General features: G+C 41.5%; 1 protein-coding gene across 2 annotated transcripts in view; it reads left to right on the top strand.

The window, feature by feature from the left end:
* UTP20 (UTP20 small subunit processome component) overlaps positions 1–24,593 on the top strand; it is a 63,315-nt gene that overhangs the window by 25,479 nt on the left and 13,243 nt on the right. Inside the window, exons 23-44 of one of the 2 annotated variants that reach the window (XM_035128257.3) lie at positions 1,988–2,078; positions 2,822–2,907; positions 3,358–3,483; positions 4,145–4,311; positions 5,186–5,394; positions 7,603–7,746; positions 8,835–8,914; positions 9,808–10,034; positions 12,759–12,903; positions 14,313–14,400; positions 15,369–15,512; positions 16,100–16,150; positions 16,241–16,393; positions 17,420–17,575; positions 18,983–19,123; positions 19,617–19,754; positions 20,855–20,994; positions 21,586–21,665; positions 22,360–22,667; positions 23,108–23,247; positions 23,454–23,610; positions 23,995–24,096. In XM_035128257.3, coding sequence (XP_034984148.2) covers positions 1,988–2,078; positions 2,822–2,907; positions 3,358–3,483; positions 4,145–4,311; positions 5,186–5,394; positions 7,603–7,746; positions 8,835–8,914; positions 9,808–10,034; positions 12,759–12,903; positions 14,313–14,400; positions 15,369–15,512; positions 16,100–16,150; positions 16,241–16,393; positions 17,420–17,575; positions 18,983–19,123; positions 19,617–19,754; positions 20,855–20,994; positions 21,586–21,665; positions 22,360–22,667; positions 23,108–23,247; positions 23,454–23,610; positions 23,995–24,096 — 3,073 coding nt within the window. The remainder of the gene's footprint in view (positions 1–1,987; positions 2,079–2,821; positions 2,908–3,357; positions 3,484–4,144; positions 4,312–5,185; positions 5,395–7,602; positions 7,747–8,834; positions 8,915–9,807; positions 10,035–12,758; positions 12,904–14,312; positions 14,401–15,368; positions 15,513–16,099; positions 16,151–16,240; positions 16,394–17,419; positions 17,576–18,982; positions 19,124–19,616; positions 19,755–20,854; positions 20,995–21,585; positions 21,666–22,359; positions 22,668–23,107; positions 23,248–23,453; positions 23,611–23,994; positions 24,097–24,593) is intronic. The other variant, XM_035128259.3, reaches the window with a different exon arrangement.

Here is a 24,593-nt window from a genome sequence, read left to right on the forward strand (position 1 = left end):
AGGTTGAAAGGAGCAGTCCAAGGATGCTCCCAGAGGACTTTCAAACAGCTCCATGATATGGCCCACAAACTATAAAAAGATCACCACCACACCTACCCACCCCACCCACACATGAAAACAAAGACCATCATAGCCAATCACAAATCCCTTGGCCCAACCCCAATCTCTCTCACCACCAAAAGAACACAAGCAAATAAAGGAAAACCTACACAAACAAAGCTGACATCAAGCCCTACATATACAGTATTAAGCAAAACAGAAACATCGTCACCTAATCCCACCCCCATCTACCCTCCCGCCCCCTATCTACCTCGTTTCCCCTCTTTCTTCTTAGTGTCTTAACAAATGAAACTGATTTGCAAAAATGATACATGTAAAAATATGAGAGACACTGCACACACCTTTGTAATTCAAGAAATCTTTAATAAAAAATACTTTAAAAAAATATCACCACCTCTTACGTAATGAGAGAACATGCTAATCACTCTATGAAACAAAGAACAAAAGCTCTTTCAGTGATGGAAAGATTGCAAATCATGGTTGGTTCTGGCTGATCATTGCTGTAGTGCTAAAATTCTGCATTTGTTGATTAGAGCATGGTGCTGATAACACCAAGGTTGCATGCAGGTTTGATCCCCGTATGGGGCAGCTGCATATTCCTGCATTGCAGGGGGTTGGACTAGATGATTCCTAGGGTCCCTTCCAACACTACAATTCTTTGATTCTATGATTTTATACTATGAGAATTGCAGGCCAGTATTGAGAGAGTCTTGTGTGTGTGCGTGGAATGCTGTTCTTGATTGTGACAGAACTTCAGCCTCAAAAATTCCTGTTCCTCAATGGAATTTTAAAAATACCTATATCAGTAACTCAAGAAGTAAAAGATTTATGGGCCAAGTGTTAATGAATCTTTAGTGAAGTTCCCCCCCCCTCCTATTGACCCTGGGGTCATTTCTCTGTCAGTGTCCTTCCACTATTGTTTAACTTAGAGCATAAATTCTTTACTTTCTGGTGCAATAGATTGTGGCAGATTTATGACAGAGACAACCAACTCCTGTATTCTTGAGGGGCTGTTCTATCCTAGAGATAGTGGCCTGTTACACAAAGTGAGTAAGTCTTCATAATTAATTTGCTGCTATTTAGCACTAAAGGTTGTGCTGCAGTTGCAGAGCAAATGTATGCAGCCATAGCATTATATAAACATAACAGTTTTTCTATGACATGCATATTCTTTAGATTCAGGCTGTGTTAACTCATCATGATAAGCATGATTTCTGTCTTATGGTTTAACACTATTGCACACTGTCTAATAGGTCCTGTTCCACTCCTCCTTTGGCGGGAGCAGAAGAAATTAACCAGGAAGCCACAATAAAGCTTGACTTTCCATTGCATCAGAACCTGGGACTAGCCACAATCCATGTCAGCAACAAGCCATGGTTTAAGACTAACTGGAAGTTGTCATGTACTTGGATGTAACAGGAGGCCAAGCTTAACAGTGGCCTCCTAGTTGTTCCGCTTGTGACAGGGGATGAGTGAAGCGGGAATGATCGGTGGTGTACACAAACATATTGCTTGATCATGGTAAACCATGGTAAGCCGCAAACCATGGTTTATTGCGATGTGTGAAGAAGTAAAGATCATCGGGTGAGGATAGTATGAGAAGCTGAGTCAATTTGTGAATGGCTAGAAGCTGGGGATTTGGATCAGTTCTGTCTTCTTTTATCACTGGGATGACTTATTACAACTTCTCTCCTCCTCTCCCTAATTTTCCTCCTCCTTTCAGCAAAGGGAAGATGAACTACTGAGTGATACACTTGTGTCGAAAACCCTGGTTTTTATTAGCTTTCAACAGCCTTTGAACTTAAAGAAAGTGCTTCAGTAGACTTCCTTCTATTTAATTTTTTTTTACCGAAAATCAAATTTTTAAATGATGACTCAGAACAATTGCTTTCTGCTGTTAACTTCTGTGTTCCAATTTGTTTTTCAGACAGCTCATCACCCACTTGCAACTGTTTGCCCAATTTTCAAATCCACGTGCATTGTATTTAGAAGCAAAATTGAATGAAATATACACTCAGGTGAAACTTCTGAGCTTCTTTTTAATTTTGTTTAGATGTGTGTGTAGTTGTTTTCCTGCAAGGACCATGCCAATTTCAAAATGTCTTGTTAGAACTTGGTATTTTTTCCCATTTGCAAGCCTGCGCAAAATATATGTTATCTTTTGAAGCAGTTAAGTTTGCCGATGTGGTATTGTGGAAGTCGTCGCTGATTAACCTGCACCAATGCTTGCTACTAAACTGACTTTCTGTTGTTGTTCTTGAAAAATTCTAAATAAATGAGTTTCTTAAGCTTTTTAACAGAGTTAAATTCCTACAGTTGGAATGGTGGGCAATGTTAAGGATTAGTGGAAATTGTGTTCTGTGTTGTATCTCTGCGTAAGGCCAGGGCTTCTCAAATTTTCTTACTGTTTGTGGAGAGGCTGCTCATCTCAAGCCTGTCTCCTCAATAATCATGTATTTTATTATTTATTTATTGCACAAAAATTATATACTGCTTGATTGTAGAATAAACCTCTTAAGCATCTTGCAAAATTGAGGCAAACAACTGCAGGCAGCTTTGTTTACCTCTCTCCTGTCCTGTTCCTCTTCGTCAAGCCAGCCAAAGCGATGAAGTGTGACTGGGCACAAGATTAGTTACATCATTGAGAAACCTCAGAAAAATAAAAGCCTATTGGGGAGGGGATTTACTAAAGCAATTTAAGATGGAATCTGGCCTGTGTGTGCTTTCTTCTGACTTATTTCTTCTCAAACATTATCTTCAGCTGCTGTCTCATCAAGACCAGAGTGTGCAAAAAGTAGCTCTTGACTGTATCATGACTTACAAGCATCCACACTTACTGCCATACCGGTAAGAAGTTCTACGGATAGGATTCAGTGGGTCTTGCTCTGCTGATGGAAGACATTAGCTCCTCCCTCTTAGCTCCCCAAATTTTGCTCCAGGGGTTCCTCAATCCTCTGGAGCTGGTGGGGAGGCAGGGTGATGCAAGGAGGGCAGGGGAAGAGTTGCTGGGAATTCTTTCCATCCCTGTTGCGCTAATGGATGCCTTCAGTCAGTGGAGGAACACTCGCTAGATTGCATCCCCAGTTTGATTTTGGCTGTTTGTTTTGCTTCAGCCATCCTATAGGAGAAATATTTCATGGCCAGAGCAAATGGTGCGTAAATGTTCACACATGCATGTTCTTGACAGGCGCTCTCTTCGCCAAGCATAAGCATAATTTGTTTCCAGGATATGTGTCTTCGTTTTCTAATGTATTGTGTAGATAATCTTTTTCTTAATCTTGCATTATCTACATACAGAGAGAACTTGGAACGGCTACTGGAAGACAAGAGCTTTAAGGAAGAAATAGTTCATTTCAGCATTTCTGAAGAAAACACCACCGTAAAGGCACTGCACCGGCCAGAGCTTGTTCCTGTTCTAATGAGGTTGAGGCGCTTCTGTATATTATTAACTTAGAAATCAAGTCTGTATAGGTTCCTTATGGATCTTTACAAATGAAATACTGTATGACAGTGTAAGGGCCTACTTCAACAGGAAGATGGTTGGGTTTTTGGACCCGTTTCTCAGGTTCTACTGTGAATGTACTGCCATTCCAAATAATATATGGCTTACTTAACCCACTTTTCTTTTAGTGGAAAACTGTCTTCTGTAAGTTAAGTGAGTCCTCATTCATTGTAGTTCTTCCAAATGGTTAAGAAACTGGGAAATTGCATCAGTAATTATCTTGGTGGGGAGCCAAACTAGGGCTAGGATTCAAATCTGGATTCAAATACCATGTCTGCCATGAAGTTCATTGGGTAGTCTTGGGCCAGTCATCCCCAATTGGTTTCACTTACCTCACAGGGTAGGACAGGCAAAAATCAAAACAAAATGGCAGGAGCGTGTGGTTTGTGATAGCTCTAGTTTTGCAGCCAAAAGTATGTTTGCAAGTCTGGCAACTTGGAAGCATTCTCTAAGTCTGTGTAATAGTTCTTTTCTATAAAAAAATTAATAAAAGGTCAACCGGGCCAAAGGACCAAGTCTTTTGTATGCAGGCTGGTCACCTGTGAAAAGCTAATGTAAGAACTTTCTTTTTGGTATTGGAAGGATTCTGTATGGACGGATGAGAAATAAAACTGGAAGCAAAACACAGGGGAAGTCAGCCGCTGGGACACGCATGGCTATTGTTTTGAGATTCCTTGCTGGCTCGCTACCTGAAGAGATTAGGATGTTCCTGGATCTGCTATTTGAGCCTGTGAAGCACTTCAGCAATGGTATGGCTTGTACACGAATAACTTTTTATCTAATGGTGAAGGCGGCTAGTAAGAGCCCAACAGGATTGAAGCTAGGAAGGGCCCAATGGTAAAGGAGTATGCCAGGTGACAATACACTGCAATATTTTGTTGCTTCTTCGTAGCTTACAGCCTGAACTGTAAAATATAGTGGCATATTTTGCATGTCTAACTTGCTTCAGTGTTAAAACCATGTATCTGGGCATCATGTGTGATAATGAAGCAGCTTTGAGAGTTGGCTTGAGAGTTTTAAGGAGAAATGGATTGCTGATTTTGATTGGAAAATTAGGGGGAAAGTTGGGAAAAGATTCCTCGGGCAGCTGATAGATAAATGGGTACTGCTGCAGCGGGAAGGTAAACGGCATTTCCGTGCGCTCTGGTTTTTGTCATGGTGTTCCGTTGCGCCAGAAGTGATTTAGTCATGCTGTCCACATGACCCGGAAAGCTGTCTGCGGACAAATGCTGGCTTCCTCGACCTGAAGCAAGATGAGTGCCGCACCCTATAGTCTCCTTTGACTGGTCTTAACTGTCCAGGGGTTCTTTACCTTTACCTTTTACATATAGAGCCCTCTAAACCATATATTGCTTCTGCTCCTTTTCAGGGTTTTTCTTAAAATAGAAAAAACACCTTCCTTAGAATTTGGTTCTTAAAATTGGGTGTATAGCATAGCAACAGAAGCCTAGGCATTATTGATTTGCTAATTTCTGTATCTTTAGGAGTGGGATATTCCATCTAGAAATGCACCTACCAAAACGGAACAGTACCTTCAACAGTACCTGTAGCGTTATTACCAAGACAATACTATTGTTACCCCCTTGCACCCCTCCACATTCTTCTCCTTTTTTCTTTTGGTAGGAGATTGCCTCTCTGCAGTGCTCCAAGCATTGGAAGAAATCGATTTATCTAGAGTCTTGCCTCTAGGTCGGCAGCATAGCCTTTTCAACAGCCTGGAAGTAGTACTGAAAAACATGGGGCATCTGATCAGCCAGTACCTGCCTGAGATTTTGCAGATTTTACTTTGCATGATGGCAACAGTATCCCACATTCTTCAGGAACGGGAAAAGGTGAGAGGTTTGCTCCTGTGTATGTGTTCTGTTCTGTTTCTGATGAGAAGCCCATGGGGCATGATAGAGCAGGCACGTTGCTCATTTCAGGACCAAGGAGAGTTACTCATGAACCATTTTCTCTGACCACACTTAGTCTTTTATACTTTGACATCCACTGGCATTAATTCAGATTTTAACCAATTAATTGTATACCTTAAAATTGTTATTAATTCTGACATAAATACTAGTTAAGAGTAATAAATAGTCTGCATATAAAGCTAATTTAAATTCCACTTGCTTGTAAACGAAACCATAAATCGCCCTATTCTGTTCCAATTGCACATCCCGGTGGTTCCAAATATAAATCAAATATTGATGAGAGAGAGGGCAATCCTGTCTTTTACCTCCCTCCAAACCAAAAGGACATGAAAGAATTTCATTTGTCCTTACGTGAATTGACGAGAGGTATAAAATTTTAATTCTTCACTGCTCCTGCTACTGCCATGTTGTGTACAAAACAAGCCAGAGTCTGGCTTGTGACATTTGAAGCTGGGCTTGTGGTTTGTAACCAAGGTTTAATTGTGACTTAATACTTGTGGTTTGTTTGGAGAGAAACAAACTATGAGCATGGGTTTGGCCAGTGGAACAAGCCAAACTGGTTTCTTTCAGCCAAAGCATGATAGCAGCAGGAGTGAGAAAGGATTACCATGGAACTTTTTGAGTAATGTGCACCTGCATGCTGCTTTTTCACATCTGACTATAGTTTGGCTTAATGTGACTTGCAAGCCCGCCATTGCCTCTTCCTGCTGCAGCAGTAGCCAGGAAGTTCAAAAAGAGCAACACCCAGAAAAGTAAGTGCAAGATCTGATGTACAATATTGCACTCCATGGACATGCAGACATTCAGACTGAGCTCAAAGTAATCATTTTGACAACAGTGTTGCTGAAATTCATGGTAATTAGTTTTGCACATGAAGTTATTCACTAACTCTTGAGACAAAAAGCTGTAATTCAGTAACTCGGGGCTTCACAAATTTTTTTTCAGCATTGCCATTTGTTAAACTTAATTTAACACTTCATTATCTAGCGAGGAAGTAAATGCCAATTAAGAGCCTCATTTATATTCTACTGGGTCTTTTCCAAAACCCATTAGTCATTTATTGCCTACTAATACAACTGTCTGTGTTAAATGTTAACTTTGTGTAGTTATAAATGGAGGTGTGGGGTTACTATTTCCTACGGTTCTCATTTGGGGTAGATTTTTTTTCTTGTGGACACAGGGCTGGCTAACAAATTGCCACTTGAGGTTAAGGTGCTTCCTCACCGTGCAGATCTCACATATGGAAACTAGCAAGGCTGGCTGTTGAATCTTACATTCATACTCATGATGGTCTCTCAGCACCTGCTGCTTGAGGCAGCTATCTCACACTACCTAGCTTTCGGGCTGGCCCTAGGTGGGCTTGTCATCTCCAGCATGCTTGCTTTTTGCTCTCGTGCTATGCGAACAGATCTCAATATCTTTATTTGCTGTGCATTATTTTATGTTAGTTTTAGGAACATCCTCTGCTAAGGGACCTGATTTAGAGCTGACTGACATGTTCTAGCCCTTGGTGGGGATGTTGCTATAAAGCCCTTCCCCTTAGTGACACATCATCTGGAGGATGTAGTGGTATAATGTTAAAATGTGAACCAACCTGGACTCTGCAATCATCATCTGAGACCCTTCTTTGTGTGTCCCCTCCACAAGAGGTCTGGAGGGTGCCAACACAAGAACAGGCCTTTTCTGAGGTGGCTTCCCATTTGTGGAATGCTCTTCCTTGGTAGGCTCTCCTGGGGCTTTCATTGCATATCTTTAGGTGCCATGCAAAAATATTCCTCTTCAACCAGACCTTTGGCTGATTAAACCATCTATGGACTTTAAAAATGTATCAGGGTTTTGTTTATTCTTTTGCTATTATTTATTTTTGTGCTCTTACGTTACAAACCATCCTGTGATCTTTGGATTAAAGTTCTTTATATAAATTTACATTAATGCTCCAGAGACAGGCAGCATTAGTGTAACTCGCACAGAGGCAATGCTGACATATGGGTACTGCTTGCAGTTCAGAGGACACATTCAGTAACTAGTCTTTTAAGTCTTAGGTGTTGCCCTTTAAATGTTTTGCTTAAAAAGAAAGAAAAGGGGGGGGGGAAGAATCTCACATGATTGCTATGATTTGTTTTGCAGATTCAACTCAAATTAATTAACCCACTGAAAAATTTGAGGCGACTTGGACTTAAACTTATAGCAGACTTTTTCTCTGACTTCAAAACTTACAACTTTAGTGTGGAAGAGATTGATGCAGTTTTTCATGCGGTGGTTTGGCCCCAGGTAAGGGCAGCATGAAGTTGGAGAGTTGCTTGCTTTCCTTCACTTAGGCGCCTGTCTCAAGTGTCCTCTAGCACCTTCCAAACTGCACAGGTGACTTGCTTTGGAGTGAAAGTGGTATTTGGGGCGAAGCGCAGAGGGCATGCTAGGAACAAAACATCTAATTTTATTATGTATCGGTGTATCCACTCAAGCTACAGTCCAGAAGTATGTAAATTTAATCCAAGTACAATATAAACTGGTTTTTCCCTTTTGTAAACAGCACTAGTTTTGTTGAATCTAAAGGCTTTTGCCTATAACATCTCCATAAAACTTGAATGTGACTTCATGTTTATAGTTCACAAATGTTAAGTTTCAGTTTTGTTGGGTGAGATATACATGTTCTTAAGTCAATGCCACATCTTTGTTGGGAGAAATTGTGTCATTGAGTGGCACCCGCCACCCCTCTCTGTTACCATACTGTGGCAGTATGCATGCCACAACAGCTAGACCTACTGCCTGAGGTCCAAGCGAGTGGGAACAGATCATGACAGGAGCCCTTTCATGCCACAACAGTCTTAAGGTCATGGAAGCTGTCACCCAGCTACACTGCAGTAACTCTTTGGTCAAGCCTCACAAAGATAATGAAACATAAAGCAAATATTGGATACTTCTTTTTAGATAAAACTAGAAAGAAGTCTCCTGTGAGCATGTGCTGGCTCACCTCTTAAGTATGTAACAGGAAAAAATGATGGTTGTACTTCCTTCAGATTATAACCTGCTTTTTTCACTACTCTACCTCTCAGGTACTTGGAGATGGTCCCTTTAATGCTAGACTGCCTTAGCTGTGGTGGGTGTAGAGAAGCCGTAATGGCAACATTCTTGTCTCCACTCATCATTACCATTTTTTTTAATATATATATATTAGTGGGGGCAGAAATACCTGGCTTAGTTCTTAGTGTTGTGGTGAAAGGAAGATAAATGCAAACAGTAAATTGTTCCTTCAGAAGCAAATCGTGAGCATGCTAATGCTTCTTCTTTTGCAAACATCTCTACCAAGACAGCCTCAATATTTTGCCCCAATTTTATTTTCTCCTGTTTTGTTCCCTCAGATCCTCAGGTTGGCCTCTGAGAGCCAATATTCTCCTACTCTCTTACTCAAAATCATTCACATATGGAGCAGAAGCCCAAGGTAAATTACTTTCTTCTTAATGAAACAATAAATCATGGTATATAACTTTACTTTACTCTACTCAGACGTGTGTGTTTATGTATATAGGCCTATATGTGAGCTGCACTTTTAATCTAATTACGCTCACTGTCTTAAAAGTTTATGTTGGTTGTTTATAGGGACCCTATATGGTCATACCTCCGTTTAAGTACGCTTCGGTTTGAGTACTTTCAGTTTAAGTACTCCGCGGACCCATCTGGAACGGATTAATCCACTTTCCATTGCTTTCAATGGGAAAGTTCGCTTAAGGTTAAGTACGCTTCAGGTTAAGTACAAACATCCGGAACCAATTGTGTACTTAAACCGAGGTACCACTGTACACAGGTACAATGATAAGCACACACATTTATTTAACACAATTTATATACTGGTTAATCGATGGCGACATCCTCTTGACATTTTCATTTTCAAGTTAGCATTAGGGCTGACTTGGAATGGGGCAAGGGGCATGTTCTCTGCAAATGTTTCAGCCCCTGAAATATGCACCTCCTCCTGTTGTTCATCCTCCTCCTTTTGATATTTTTTTGAGACTGTGAACAGTGAAGAAGCAAAAAAAGGTCGTGAGTTGTAGGAACTTAAGAGAAACATGACAAGGACAATCCCAGGAGCTTCTCTTACCTTGGTTCCTACTGTGACCTTATGGAACGTCCCTTCAAACTTGTGAAAGGGGCATCTCTACTCCCCACTCCCCGGCTTTAGTATTAGGAACGTAAGCCTGCTGGATCCTTTTTCTGGATCACTGACTTAGACCTTACCTGTTGGGAGCTTCATTCTAATGTTGTCACTAGTCATTTTGCTAGAGTTAGATATTGCTGCATCAGTATTTTCCTGCCTGTTTCTTGCCTTTCCCTCAGGTATTTCCCTTTGCTGGCCAAGCAGATGCCAGGACATCCGGAATATGATGTGTTATCCAATGTGTTTGCTCTGCTTTCGGCCAAAAGCTTGTGTGAGGCAACGGCTGGTGTTGTGATGGACGTGGCTGACAGTCTTCTAAACACTCCTGACTTGGAGCCCGATGACCATATTTGCAGCTTGACAGTGACAGACTGTGTCTTCCAAGAAGTTGACGAAACGACAGAAGGTACGGATGGTTAGGCGCCCGAATCTATCGCAAGTGAATATTTTCGAAACTGGTTGTTCCACTTTGCTTGTGTGGTAGAATTAGAAACTAATTTGTGAAAGAAAATATTCTCAGCACGCTTACTAGGTGATGCATTGTATATATGCTCTGTAGACTTCTTATAGTTTCATTTTTACTTTTTTTATTGCCTCTCTTAGAAGTACATGTATTAAAGGGTGAGATGGAAATTCATTTGTAAGAACTCATAATAAATAAATGGGTTGTTGGTGGGACAGAGTGACTTTCCTTGAGAGCTGCATTACCAACTTCTCTCATGGTGTGTCTCATGTTTTTCCTCCCAATGTTCCCAGTATTGTTTCACACAGATTCTCACTGGATATGTTTTTTGCCCTACCCTCAAGATCAAGTATCACTTGTAAATGATTTCAGTTTGTAGTTTTGGCCTATAACAGTCAACAGTTGAAGAACCCTCTTATACTAGTAATTTCATCTCCAGATTTATCTTTCACTTTGTCCTTAGAGCAGAAGGTGCAATGGCACCCAATGGCCATTGTACAGGTCAGTCTAGACTAAATGCTGGTTTTTGTGACTTCCAGCACAGTATTCCGTTCATAGGCCTATCTGTCAGAAAAGGAATGGAGCAATTCTGAAGCTCACACCTGCAATGTTCCTTTCCTCTGTTCCTTTCTTAAAGCATTTCTATCTCACCTTTCAGTAATAAAACCCCCAAAGTAACTTAACATCACTTAAAGCACTCAGATATAATAATAATAGTTTTGGGAAATATATATATAAGATAAGAATAATATAGGAGAAAACTGGGTATTGAAACTTGCTTAATCTAATTTCGTTGTTCCCGCAAGGGGACAATGACAATAAAGATATCTTAAATATATCCCAGTTTCCAGCGGCCCTTTAAAGTATGCTTCACGCAGAGTATACGCAGTCAGAAGTTGACCTGGCTAAGAAAACACCACCAAGAGCGTAGGGAATTATCTCCCTTATATGAAACCCCTTACTAGCTGCACACTTGTAAAGGTATGCAGATGAAAATACAAACGGTTGGGTTTCTTTAACTGAAAAACAAACTGACTCTAAAGAGACTTTAAACTAAATATAAATGCTTTCTCTCTTAGCAATGTTATCTACCCACATTCCAAACCTCCCACAAACTCCCACAAAACTCCCATTAAACTACCCGAGAATTAACAGCAAACTAGCATTATAACTAAGCAACTCTCATACTAAGATTCAACTAGGAATCTCTTAAACTGAGAGTCTCTCTTACTAAGATTCAACTTGGAATCTCTTAAACTGAGAACAACTGAGAGAGTGATCTACTAAGAGATGAATCAAACTGAAAGATCTAACTAAGAGATACAGAAGGCTTTCTGGCAGAGCCTTATATACAAGAAGCAGAGCCCACGCCTGTGAGCAATTAACAGAAACACCGGCACCTGTTTCTCTTAAACAGACACTATTTACATTAGACCTGCTCTAAAGTAACTTGACTATTCAAAAAATCCAACAAAAAGAGCAGTAAAAGAGCAGGGCATAGGGACAGTTGAAAACAGCACTAAAACCATAGAAAAGCATGGGGACATGAAAACTGTATTCACATACAAAAACCATCAGATTTGGTGCCAGGCAACCGCATAAGGGAAGGGAGCTTTACAACTGAGGTGTTGCAGACACAGAGCTGGGTTTCCAGTGAACAGGAGTTCTGATGGAAAGGGTATATTGTCCCAGAGAAGCATACCAACAGAAACTCCTAGCACTTGAGATAAAAGATGGGACGTTTTTAAAAGTGCTGCATTGTGGTAAAGGACAGTACACAGGTGTTGTTTTTTTCCAGGCACCTGTTTATATCCTGGCTTGAAGGATCTCTGTCAGTTTTCAGCTTGCTGGAGATAACAGATCCACTTCAAGAGCAACGCCCAGCAAATATTATTGACTAGTGTGTTTTTGAGCAGCAAACATATACATTTCATGTTGGCTAAATAATTTAAATTAAAGCATCGTTCAGTAACTGGATAGCAATTTCCCTTGTCTCCTAATTAATCCCTTTAGTAGCAGCTTCTACGGTTTCCCAGGAAATGTGCTAGTTTCCAAACCAATATTTTCCCACGTTTAGCCATAATGATAGTATTTCTGGGAGCCGTATAATATATGTTAACAAGCTGCATTTTTAGTTGTCAAACATTTTATTATGGCATATAGTTTATTGTTGGCTGATATAAACTCCTATTTCATCAGGTTAGCCAAGTCAGGAGGCCTTTTCATATAAAATATAATATGAAGATATGGCCAGCTTGCCCATCTCTTTGATGTCGTTCCATCATCATGTTGAGGCTTGTGGAAATTGCTTCCACTCAGGGACACACAAACACACCACTTGGTGCCACATCCCATCAGCAGGATCCCTCCATCCTTGGGAGAGGCTTCTGCGTGGGGTGCTGGGGGGAAGGGAAGGGAAGGGAAGAAAGAGCACTTCCACCAGCCCACTTTAGTGCACTGGAATCTCTGGATTCAACTCATTGCATTTTTATTATTATTTCTGTTACCTGCTTTGGGTAGTATATGCAGAAAAGTGGGATATAAATTTAAATAACCACAAAACAATTGTTATACTATTTGTGAGGAATTGGATGACATTCTTTAGTTTTTCTGCTTGGAGTACTTAACGTCTCTGAATGGTAAATAAACTCACTGCCTACCTTGCAGATGTTCCCACCACGGGTGTGAAGCTGATTCTTCCCCATGTGCCTGCAATCCTTCAGTATCTCAGCAAAACTATGTTCAGTGTGGACAAGATGAAGAAGAAGAAGTACAGAGCACAAATCAGCAAAGAATTGAACATCCTTTCAAAGTAAATAGTTCCTTGGTATTGCTAAGAGTACTGATTTATATAGGGTCACTTAAATTTTTACTATATATATATAGAGAGAGAGGAATAACTTTTTATACAGTGGTACCTCCAGTTGTGAACGGGATCTGTTCCGGAGGTCTGGCCGCATCCTGAGGAATTCGCAACCGGAGAACCGCTTCTGTGCATGCGCACGGTGCGGTTTAGTGCTTCTGCGCATGCGCAGGGCACGTTGAGCACTTCTGCGCACGCACGTACGGCGAAACCTGGAAAAATACTTATGGGTTTGCGGAGTTCACATCCCAAAATTTACGTATCCAGAGGCATACGTAAGCGGAGGTACAAATGTACTCGCCACTCACACAAAACCACAAGGAGGTGCGCAAAGTAAAAGACCATAAAGCAGTATAAAAATAATAGTTAAAAACGACTGGTTCCTTTTAAAACAGGAAATTAAACAAATGAATAGACTTGTGAACCAAAAATGTTTTCAAGAGAACCACCTGCAAGAAGCTTGAGCTTCAGGGTGAGGCAGGGTGGGGCTTTTTGATGGGAGTTCACTCTGGAAGCTATTCAGGCAAGGGAGGCTCTAAATCTTAAGTTTCTTGGCTCCGTATGCAGCCTCCTCCCTGCATGTCTCCATAGCATATGCCTTATAACGGATCAGACTGTTCTGATTGGATGTCCATCCCAGTACTGTCCACTCTGATTGGCAGCACCTTGGACAGGAATCTTCTGATCCATTCTGTGCTGGGGATCATGAACTCTTAATTCATATATGTGTATTTTACCTATACATTGATACGTATACAGTGTATACCTGTTCTTTGACTTGCAGTTGTCTATATTCATTTGTGTGAAATAATGTGTGGACCAGAATTATAATGTACATCATGCATCTGATTATGTGACTGCTCAGATTCCCAAGATAAATACCTTCCCCCTGCTTCCAAAGAAAGGGAGCGATCAGAAAAGGTTACCAATATTTTTTCAGTGTAAATGCAGGTTAACGTGAACCCAGGGACCTTTCCACATAAGAATACCATTCGCAATACCTGCTATGCCTCATAGTTAAGTCTCCATGGGCACCAGCCACTATATATGTGAATGGTGGCTGCTTTTAGATCTGGAATTCCTTTTCTTGGGAGGTTTGCTTGAGTCTGGTTGGTTTCCATAGCAAGTCTACTAAAGACAGTTTCATAGCTGGATAAAGTGGCCCTTAGTGACCAGGGGCAAACGATTGTAGCAATCAAACTATTGACCTGTTGCACTTTGGAGATTTAATTGCTGCGTTCATGTACTCTTTTGTAAGCAGAACATCGGCAGCAGTTTACATTGACAGATGGTTATATCACAGGCAATTGAATCATTCTATCAGTGCAGGGCTAACCTCTTACTTCTGTTGGATATAGAATTAGCAAGTTTATAAAGGACAAGAGTCAGAGCTCCAGCCTGATTGGTCTCCTCCTCCCTTTCCTCCACCAGAGTAACATGATGCAGGTAGGCTTCGTTATTTACGCCTGTGGGAAATCACATTTTCTTTCAAGTTTGGCTGTTTTCCCGGTGAACTTCTAAACTATTTTTCCAGGTCATCATGATCTGCTGCTAACTTGTTTGGGTCACTGTTATTCAATGTGCTCTGATGTGCCTTTGGGATCCCCTCCCCCCCCTTTTTAAAAAAGAGCAAGTATAATGGAGTGGTTTTTTTTAAAAAAAAAAAAGTTTGAAAATGGGAAGTCCCTGGATCAAATTTCAGTTAACCTATCTTCTCGGTGCAAGCCACTTCCCGTGTTAGGATGTGAGGCTACGCCTGGGGTGAGGAAGCTGAGGGACTCCAGATGCCATTGGGAGTCCAGCTCCCATCAGCCCCAGCCAGCATGACCAGTGGTCAGCGATGATGGGAATTGTAGTATGGCAACGTCTGGAGGGCTACTGGCTAGCCATTGCTGTTCTAAAACATAGTTTAGTATAAAAACGAACAAACCAGGGTGAGCCTTGGACTTGCACAGTTCCCTTTCCTTCTCTGTAGCCAGGAGGAGTTTAAAAGCTTCGATTTTGCTTAATTGTTTTGTTATTTTTCATCTAAACCAACAAACAAGTTAACATTAGCTGTGGTTTGATTGAAACAAGCCAAGTTGCAGTCATGGTCATGGTGCATGCATTGATTAAGCAACAGCAGCAAAATGAACTTCTGATCTGCTCCTCCTGCCTGTGGGGCAGGAAGAGAGGGGAGGGGAGCATGCAAGGACAAGGCTTGCCGAGTCTTGTTCAGGCTTATTGATATTGTGCTATGCTGTAGTTTATATACAGAGCAGGGTTCTTTTTTTTCAAATATTTTGCACAGTGGAAATATGTAAGTTGTTTCCTGATAAACTAAATCTCTCTTGACAACTCTGAACTGGATTGCATTATGTTATTTTTCAGTGTAAGTGAGGAATTCTGTCTTGATTTATCTGGTTTTTCCCCAGGATACTGAGATTGACATCCTGGAAACGGTACAAAATCTACTGAAGCATTGTTTGAATCCACCAAGTTTCCTCAAACCACTGGCAAAATTGTTTTCTGTTGTTCAGAACAAATTGTCTCGTCAGACGCTCTGCATGGTTTTTGAGGTACTGAATAGTAGCACATTTATAGCATTTTTGTTAGCAGTTGCTCAACACTATTTTAGTTGTGATGTGAACTTGATGCATAATTATTTCTCTGAGTGTCCACTTCATGCTATGACCCTGCCATGCTCTTGAGGATGTCATTGGGACCATTGAGGTCTTCCCAGTCTCAAATCCCTCTGTAGTCCCTTGAGAGGCTATCCAATCCCTTTTCCTTGACTGCTTCCTTTTTTCTTAGTGGTTGGGCAATGGACTTTCAAAATGGCCTCCTGAGCCTCCAGGAACTGTGGGAAATGTAGTGGATGGTGATGAGTTCTAAAACTCAAAATGTTATGAGTGGATAAGAGCTGGTTAGATTCTGGTCAAATAAGTACAAAGTGTGGTAACGCTGGAACGAAAGAATGGGGCACCTGAATTTTGAATACTGTGGCCACTTCTGGTTGTTCTCCTATTTTTTAAAAAGTAAAATGCAGAACTGGAGCAGGTTCAGAGAAATGCGCTATTAATGTGACAGTAGATGATACGTGTGTGAAATAATTCTAGGTTTGTTAAATTTTTCTTTTAATTATTTTTTTCCCCATTTTTTATAGACTTTATCAGATTTGGACAGTAATCTAAAATACATTACAGATACAGTTAAGGTATGTAATGTTTCACCTGATTTACTTCTAAGAAATTTTCTGTCATCATTTTGATTTCTATATCTTTATTAAACATCTTGCCCTTTGTAGCTGAATGCTTTTGATCCACGTCATCTTGATGATATCAATTTCGATATCCGCTTGTCAGCATTTCAAGACATCACTTCTCATATCAAGGCAATGAAAACAGTGGATGTCGACTACCTTATTCCAGTAATGCATAACTGTTTCTATACCATACAGGTGAGCCCATGCCCATGTGGAAAATATCTGTCCTTTATGGTAGAACTCCTGGAAATGTATTCTCTCTTTTGGGGAACTGAAAAATACATTTATCTGCATATCTTTCCCCTTACACCATCAATGACATTAGGAATTCCTGCTTTATTATTTAGTAAAAAAATAAAAATGGAACTTGCCTTTTGAACCCAAAAGGAACCTCCAAGGAAGTTGTGCATGTTTGCAAAACAGCCATAAGCGTATTTTAGGTGAGCATTATAATTACCTTTTGGATGCTATGTGAGGAAATACCTGCAGCAGCATAATGATGATGATGATGATGATGATAATAATTTATTATTTATACCCCACCCATCTGGCTGGGTTTCCCCAGCCACTCTGGGCGGCTTCCAACAGAAATATTAAAATACAATAATTGATTAAACATTAAAAGCTTCCCTCAAGAGAGACAAGACAGTTAAGGAAGAACCAAAAGTAATCCTACATCTAAGATGGTGGCAGCTTTCAGAAGCTCTGCTTGTTCCATTGCCTCTGCCTGATGCTCACCAATTCTCCCCACCCTCCGAGTATCTCCCCCCCCCCCCCCAGTGCCACAAATCTGGCTTTTTCTGAGGGTTCCCAGGTGCCTAGGAAAATACATTTTTGGCAGTATTTGGGGACGGCATAGGAAATCCCTGTTTGTGTGGACTTTGGCTGTGTTTTAAAAGATAATAAGCATGTGGGTTATCGTTGCCGGCGCTAAAATAACAAAAAAGAGAGATTTTTTTACTTCACAGGAAAATATGACTATGTGATTGATTCATAGTGAGCTTCGTAACATTTTTATGGTACTTTTTGCCTTATGGCTTTCAGATGTTTAAAGCTTCCAGGTCTATTGCTCCCATTACAACTGCTCTGAGTTGTTGTCTGAGGAGCTGATTTATGTTTTATCGATGATTATATTCATGCATATTTCTGAGTATTTTTTAATCTACGGTTTCAGGGTCTTCTCTTGTAATCTCAGCTGCCACAATCTTTTTCTTTCTTCAGTTAGGAGAGATGTCTCTAAGTGACAGTGCCATCCTCTGCCTGAATGCTATTATCAACCTGTTTGCTGAAATCAGTCACGCAGAGGAGGAATACAAGGAAATCATTCAGCACACTCTTCTCGAAGCTTTGAGAAAAGGGCTGAAGAGCAAGACTGAGGTAAAAAGCTGGTTATTATTTTTAATGATATACTGTTTAATGCCAAAATAGGCTTCTTGGTGAGTTGTAGAATATAAAACCCAGTTATATAACACGATGGAAGTGTTCCATAATTCCATTTCCCTTGAAACGACCCCATTAAAATGCAACAGTTAAAACAAGAAACTCTGGTCGAGAGATCAAGGGAATGCCTGTGTGGACAGGTGCATCTTCAACACATGTTGGGGTGCCTCTCATATTTCAGCAGAGAGTGCGTTCTGTTGGTGGAAAAGCCCACTTCTGCATCACACAAGCTGATAATCATCAAGCTGACTGTTCTCTGACTGCTGTTACATTTCAGGAGGAAACGTTACTGTCAGGGGACCTTCCTACAGGGAGGCTACCCCCCCCCATCCTGCTGACCAGCACTTTGCCCAGTCAGAGCAGCAGCAGTGGGTCAGGTGGGGGGAATGAGGAAATTAGCGAGATGGAGGAGTCGAGGCATAGCGATGTAGGAGAGCCCTTGCGCCGCCTTGACCAAGAGGTGGAGGGAAGCAGGCAGCCCCTTCCAGCGCCCAAATTAAGGCGCGCCTCTAAACATAAGGCCGGGAGGAGGCATTTCGGGGTGCCTAAGCTCTTAAGCTGGCCACGCAACAGGAAACGTCCACTCCCGGATTCTGCGAGTGACTAGGAGGTCATGTTTTCTGCTACCTCTGCACTGTAAACATTATGCACAATAAAACCTTTAAAGACAAGTACGGAGTTGGGCATCCTTACTCGGGAGTAGCCGCAACCACACCGTTACAGTTACTGTGAAAGAGAATTGTACAAGTGATGCCCTATTCTAGTATTTTGAAATGAGACAGGGCCGTGGGCAGGCTTCTCATTGAACAAAGCAATGATAAGATGCAAATACTTTTTTAAAAGCATAAACAAAATGCTTCTGTATTGTTCCTATTACCTTAGCTACCTACCTACCTTCCTTGCTCAGCATGTTTACTCCAGCCCAACATGTTGATGAGTCCAAAATATGGCAAATAAGCTAAATTCTAGGGGAGGGGTTCATACAATGGTGTGGAGGGGATGTGGGGCCACGTGAGATGTCTTGCCACGTGCTACCACCACACTTCCCTGACATGTTCATTCAAATAACAGCAGGAGTAGTTCAGGTACCAATGTAAATATGTAGAGCCCCTGATCTAAACAAAAATCTATGTAGGAATGCTTAATATGTGTGGATGTCGGTCCCAAAGGGAGAAAGCTTCAAAAGCATCATTCTGGTTTTTGCGTGTGTTTGTGTGTGTACTGGCACGATGGTTATTGCTCAGTGTATTTCTAAAAAAAGAAATCACCAAAATGCTGCATTAAAAAACACCAAGCCACACATTTTTACATTTCCCTTGGTATTTTGTTACTTGCTGCTTTCAGAGTATTCAGCAGGATTACACATCATTGCTCTCCAGCTTGATTCGAGCATTTTCAAACCACTCGGAGTTTCAGGACTTGGTGCAGCTGACTGACGTCCATGATCCAGAGATGGACTTCTTTGAAAATATGAAGCATATTCAGGTATAATGCAATCCTGTTCCTGCCACTGGACAGTAGTTGTATGATAGGGGAAAGATGGTAGATACTTCATCTTCTGTGAATGTAAATCTTTGCACGTGCTGCCTCGTTTTTCAGTAGCAAATCATTGATCGTGGTGAGAATAATAGCTCTCTGCGTGTGTGTTTTGATTTAATGGCTATAATGTCATTTACACTATTTTAGCACATGCTAAAGCTTTGCTGTTAATGTCACATTTAAAAGGTAGCAGCTAGAATGGTGTGTATTTAATCAGAATGTATTTTCTCTTATTCAGTGTCTCAGTTTGAGAAATAGACAGAAGTGTGTTGTAGTAAGATGCTCATCCAAAAAGGTGTCGGTTTCTCCCCCTCCTGGCTGTTAAGAGCTGGTGAAACTTTTAATAGATAAAGACACCTAAACCTCCTAGGTCTACAGAATTAAATATGGGCCCTCACTCAGTGAAAACAGGCTTGGTTAACTTTTGTATCTCTCTTAGATCCACAGAAGGGCACGTTCCTTGAAGAAATTGGCTAAGCAACTAGCTGAAAGCAAAATCACACTGTGTTCCAAATCTCTTCAGAATTACATTATGCCTTATGCAACTACTACTATTTTTGATGAGAAAATGCTTAAGGTAAACTTTTAGCATGCAATGGTGGGAACTACTTTTATTTCATAGCCCTTAGTGGCATATTTCTGTAAGTGCAAGAGAGCAGGCATCCCCAATCTGCGGCCCTCCAGATGTTTTGGCCTACAACTCCCATGATCCCTAGCTAACAGGACCAGTGGTCAGGGATGATGGGAATTGTAGTCCAAAGCATCTGGAGGGCCGAAGTTTGGGGATGCCTGTGCAAGAGGATGGTTTCCCTTTTCATGAGGAGAAAATAAAGAGTGTTGGGATTTGAGTTGAGATTTTTTGAAACAAAGTACCTCCCCTGCATGGTACTTTTTGAAATGTTTGTTAAGGCTCTTATTTCGAGCTGCCCTTTTAAAGAAGGAACAGCGCATAGCAATTTCTGGGAACTAAACTTTGCAGAGTTCTTCTTTGTCTGATAACTTCATAATACATGTACATGTATTTATTTATTTATACATACATATCCTGTTGTTCCTCCAAATAGTTCAGTGAGGGAGAGCTACATATTTCTCTGTACCCCTTCTCTTCATTTGGAAGACTTACATTCATACTGCAACCCTGTGAAGTAGCTTAGGCTGAAAAGAATGTGACTTCCTCAAGGGCACCTGGTGAGCTTTATGGCTGAGGGAGGACCTGAACCAAAAGCTCCCTACTTTTCGTCAAAGGCTAGCAGGGACAGATAATGTGGTGCCCTCAAGATGTTGCTGCACTACAAATTCCATCAACCTGACCATGGGTCATGCTGGCTAGGGCTGATGGGAGTTGTAGTCTCAACACTTGAAGGACACCACAACAGCTATCTCTGCTCTACTACACCACACATCACACAACTTCTGAATTTAATAATGAGGGGGAAAGCTTCTGATAGGTCTGTGAATATTGCAAAGCATGTTGCTTCTTTGGGTTATTTTGATGTGAAAGTGTTGGGATAGGTTTTCTTCTTGGTTCAACAATGCAACTTTCACCATGATTTTAAGGGAGTGTTGGGGATGTGGAAGGAAGTTTCTTCTAACCTGCATGGGCTTTGTTACATCTAGGCAAGGCTTTTGCGCTGCTTGAAAGTGGGAAGACCCTAAGGGTTGTTTTCTGTTCCTCAGTATGAAAATATGGTAACTGCTTCGGTTGAAATGGTAGGAGCTGTTTGCAGACATCTTTCCTGGTCAGCGTACCTCTATCACTTGAAACATTTCATACACGTCCTGCAGACTGGACAGATCAATCAAAAACTGGGCGTCAGGTACTGTAAATGTCGGTTTTTAAGGTTTATCCTGTAATCCTGTGTGCACTTACTGAACAGCATAGTGGGACTTGCTTCTGAGCAACCTTGCAGGGGTTTGCAATGCCAGTCACTCTTACTGATAGCATTAATAAGGAAAGTCTGTGGACTTTTTTAGAGCTGTCGTTTTAACAGAGCTGATGACTGTGTTAATGGCAGCATTGAGCCTCTGTCTGCGTGAAAAGAGAGCTTTATGTTCCAAGCACTTTTAATTCACTTTGGCCAGATATCAAAGAACTACTTTAGGTAAGCTCTTGTCCAAAGTGATTTTTGCTTGCGTTCTTTGAACACTAGATTCCACTCCTCCCCCAGTGCTATATTGGCAAATCTTTAAAACAGAGGGTACACTCAAAAAGCAGAGTGCACCCTCTGTTTTAAAGATTTGCCATGCAGCCTAGGGAGCACCTGTTCAAGAAACTCAAGCCCAGTGCCCCCATAAGTATTCATTTGAGCAGTTCTTTTAGTCCAGTCCTTTTACAAATAGAAAAGTTGTGCATTTTTTGGATTTTAGCACCTTTTATTTCTCTCCCCACCCTTTAATCTGTTTGACAGTGTGCTAGTTATGGTGCTGGAGGCTTTTCATTTTGACAACGAAACTCTTGAAAAGCAGCTTGAGATGATTCAAAAGGAAGGTAAGGTTCTGATTCCTGCATCCAGGTCCTGTAAGGTCATGCTTCTCATGATAAATGTTGGTAGGCCTATAGTGCTGTGACTTTTCACAACAACGTGTTAACGCTGCGCCCTCTTTAGCATCTAATGCATTGTAACCCTGATCGCTGCTCACCTAGATGGCTACGTTCTACCGCCAGTTCTGGAGGCCGTAATGCTTCTGAAGGCCAGTTGCTGGAGACTGGGGGAAGAAAGAGTGCTGCTGTGCTCAACGTCCTGCTTGCACACTTCTTATAGGCATCTGGTTGGCCACTGTGAGAACAGGCTGCTGGACCAGATGGGCCACTGGCCTGATTCAGCAGGCTGTTCTTCTGTTCTGATAAAATAATAAATAAACTTGCATGACCTCTTTGAATGCAAAACACAGGACAATTATTGGGTTTCTAGTTCAGAATACCTACATAATGCCCCAGTCCTAAACCTGTGTGGAGTTATAAATAAAGCAGGGCCAGGCCTGCATATTTTCCATCTCTGCTCTGTACTAATAAGGAATCCTTCTCTGAGTGTGAATCATATTCATTAGGCACAGAATTCTGGCTAACAGTTGGGGAGAGTGGGGATGGAATGGGGAATCCTGGAAGAAGGCCGTGGCCTGCTAAAATCCTAAACAGTAGCGCTCTAGATTACAACACTTTGTTGCCTCTCTATTATGCCTAGCAGATGCAGAAGCCATGGACACTGAAATGGAAGTGGAGAATGAAACAATGGAAGTGGAACTTAGCGATGGAGAAGAAGACCAAGAAACCACCAAGGACCTTTCTAAAGATGCCAGTGAACAAACAGAGCCTGTTTCATCTTTGCCTGCTCCAACCACTAATGAAGAAGATAAAAAAACCCAGATTGCTCTGAAACCAATTTCCTTCCTGCCTAGGGATAAGGAAGAGTTGAAATGCTTGATAAATCATATTCAAGAAACAGTACATGGAAACATCTTGCCCAAATTGCACAGATGTCTCATTGCAAAGGTGCATTTCTGAGTCTTCAGGGTTTGTTTTTAAATAGTGTTTGGTACATCTTGATTCTGGGAGCTAAACTACATGAATTGTCATTCACCAAAATAGCAAGTGGATTTTAAATTGTGTGAATGGTCCTCATGTGGGGGACCAGTCCGGAGTAGGACCAGGGCGGGGGGCACCATTAACATTTTGTCCCCTCCACCTCCTCTTTTGCATTAAACGAAAAGCTCCCATTTATGCCAGTTGTGGTACCAAAGAGATGCTCTGAATACCCCTTAAAGTATACCGAATGAACATCACTTTCTCCTCATAACAACCTTGTGAGATAGGTGAGACAGAGTGTCGGCTCCAGTGTTGTAAGTGACATAAGATCACTTATGATCTTAACAGCCAGCAGTTGGAAATGCTATTGAGTAGCTTTGGAGATGATGTGTTTCTGTGCCCTGCAGGTCAAAAGAGATGAAGAGCACAAGCTTGTGAAATCTAAGGTTGTGAATGATGAAGAGGTTGTTCGGGTGCCACTTGCTTTTGCAATGGTCAAGCTGATGCAGACTCTTCCCCAAGATGTCATGGAAGAGAATTTGCCAAGGTATGTACCATCTTTTCTAGTGAATATTAAGTTCCGTATGGTGAAAATCACCTAGGGATATATATAGACATCTAGATAGTGCATATGGGGGGTGGGTGGGGGTGGAATATATATATTGTACAATATAAGTATTGTACAAACCTGTTGGAGTGGTCATTTCAGCTTGTGTTTGGTTCTCTTCTGTTTTGCTGCTTTGTTGGCTCCAGCATCCTCCTGAAAGTCTGCTCCCTTCTGAGGAACAGAGCACAGGAAATACGGGACATTGCACGCAACACCCTGATGAAAATAATGGAGGCTTTGGGGGCACAGTATCTGCAATATGTTTTAAAAGAGATGCAGTCCACCCTCGTCCATGGTTACCAGGTATAGTGCTGGCTTTCTTTTTCTTCTGCCTTCCTGTTGGATAGATATCCTCCCTGTTAGATATGGGCAGAGGACATTATAGCTCCTTAGCCCTGCTCCCTGAACTCACAATCTGCAGTGGGCTCTCCTGCCTAATTGACAGCAATGCCGGGCAAGCAGAAAGCAGAATCAGTTGAGAAGTTGGGTCCAAGCTCAGGCAGCTGGAAAAAATGCTGGATTGTATCAAAGATTAATTTAGTAGGTAAACAGTAGTGGGTGGGGACTGCTGAAAGCACTATAGCCACCTTCTAAATACCATTCCAGTTGTGTATCTGTGTCATTCTTTTATTAATTATCCTTTTAATTAACAAACACAGAGTCACTTGATTTCTTTTGCTCATGTAGGTCCATGTGTTGACTTTCACAGTCCACCTCTTGCTGAAGAGCCTTGCCAGCAATCGACTTAAAGTTGGAGACTTAGATCCCTGCGTAGAACTTATGACCGAAGTAAGTTCTTTGAAAGGGACGTTTGCTGCGTGCGGAAAATGCCAAGTACAAAAGGAGCTCATTTCAGAGATGTTACTCCAATTGGGAACTTACAGCTCCAGTTCCTGTAATACTCGGATGGAGAGAGGGTGGTGGTTGGTTGGGCGATACCAAACCGTTGCCTTCATGAAGGAGCCCAAGTAATACTAGGTCCTCTTCCTTCTTGACTAGTTGCACATTTTATCAGATCTTTTGTTTCTTAAAGGGAACACTCTTATGCCTAGTCAGATCATGGGTCCATCAGCTCAGTATTGTCTGCACTGACTGGCAGCAGCTCCCCAAGGTATCGACCAGGGAACTCTCCTAGCCCTATCTGTCAATGCTGGGGGTTGGACCTGAGACCTTCTGGGTGCAAAGCAGATGCTGTAGAAACTGAGCTCATCCCTCGCCCCTAAAGAGGAACTTTCTGGACCTTTCATTGTTCATGTCTGAAAAGGTGGATGCAAAATTATAACTGC

This window comes from Zootoca vivipara, chromosome 9, assembly GCF_965207765.1.
Source record: "Zootoca vivipara chromosome 9, rZooViv2.hap1.1, whole genome shotgun sequence".
Lineage (NCBI taxonomy): Eukaryota > Metazoa > Chordata > Lepidosauria > Squamata > Lacertidae > Zootoca > Zootoca vivipara.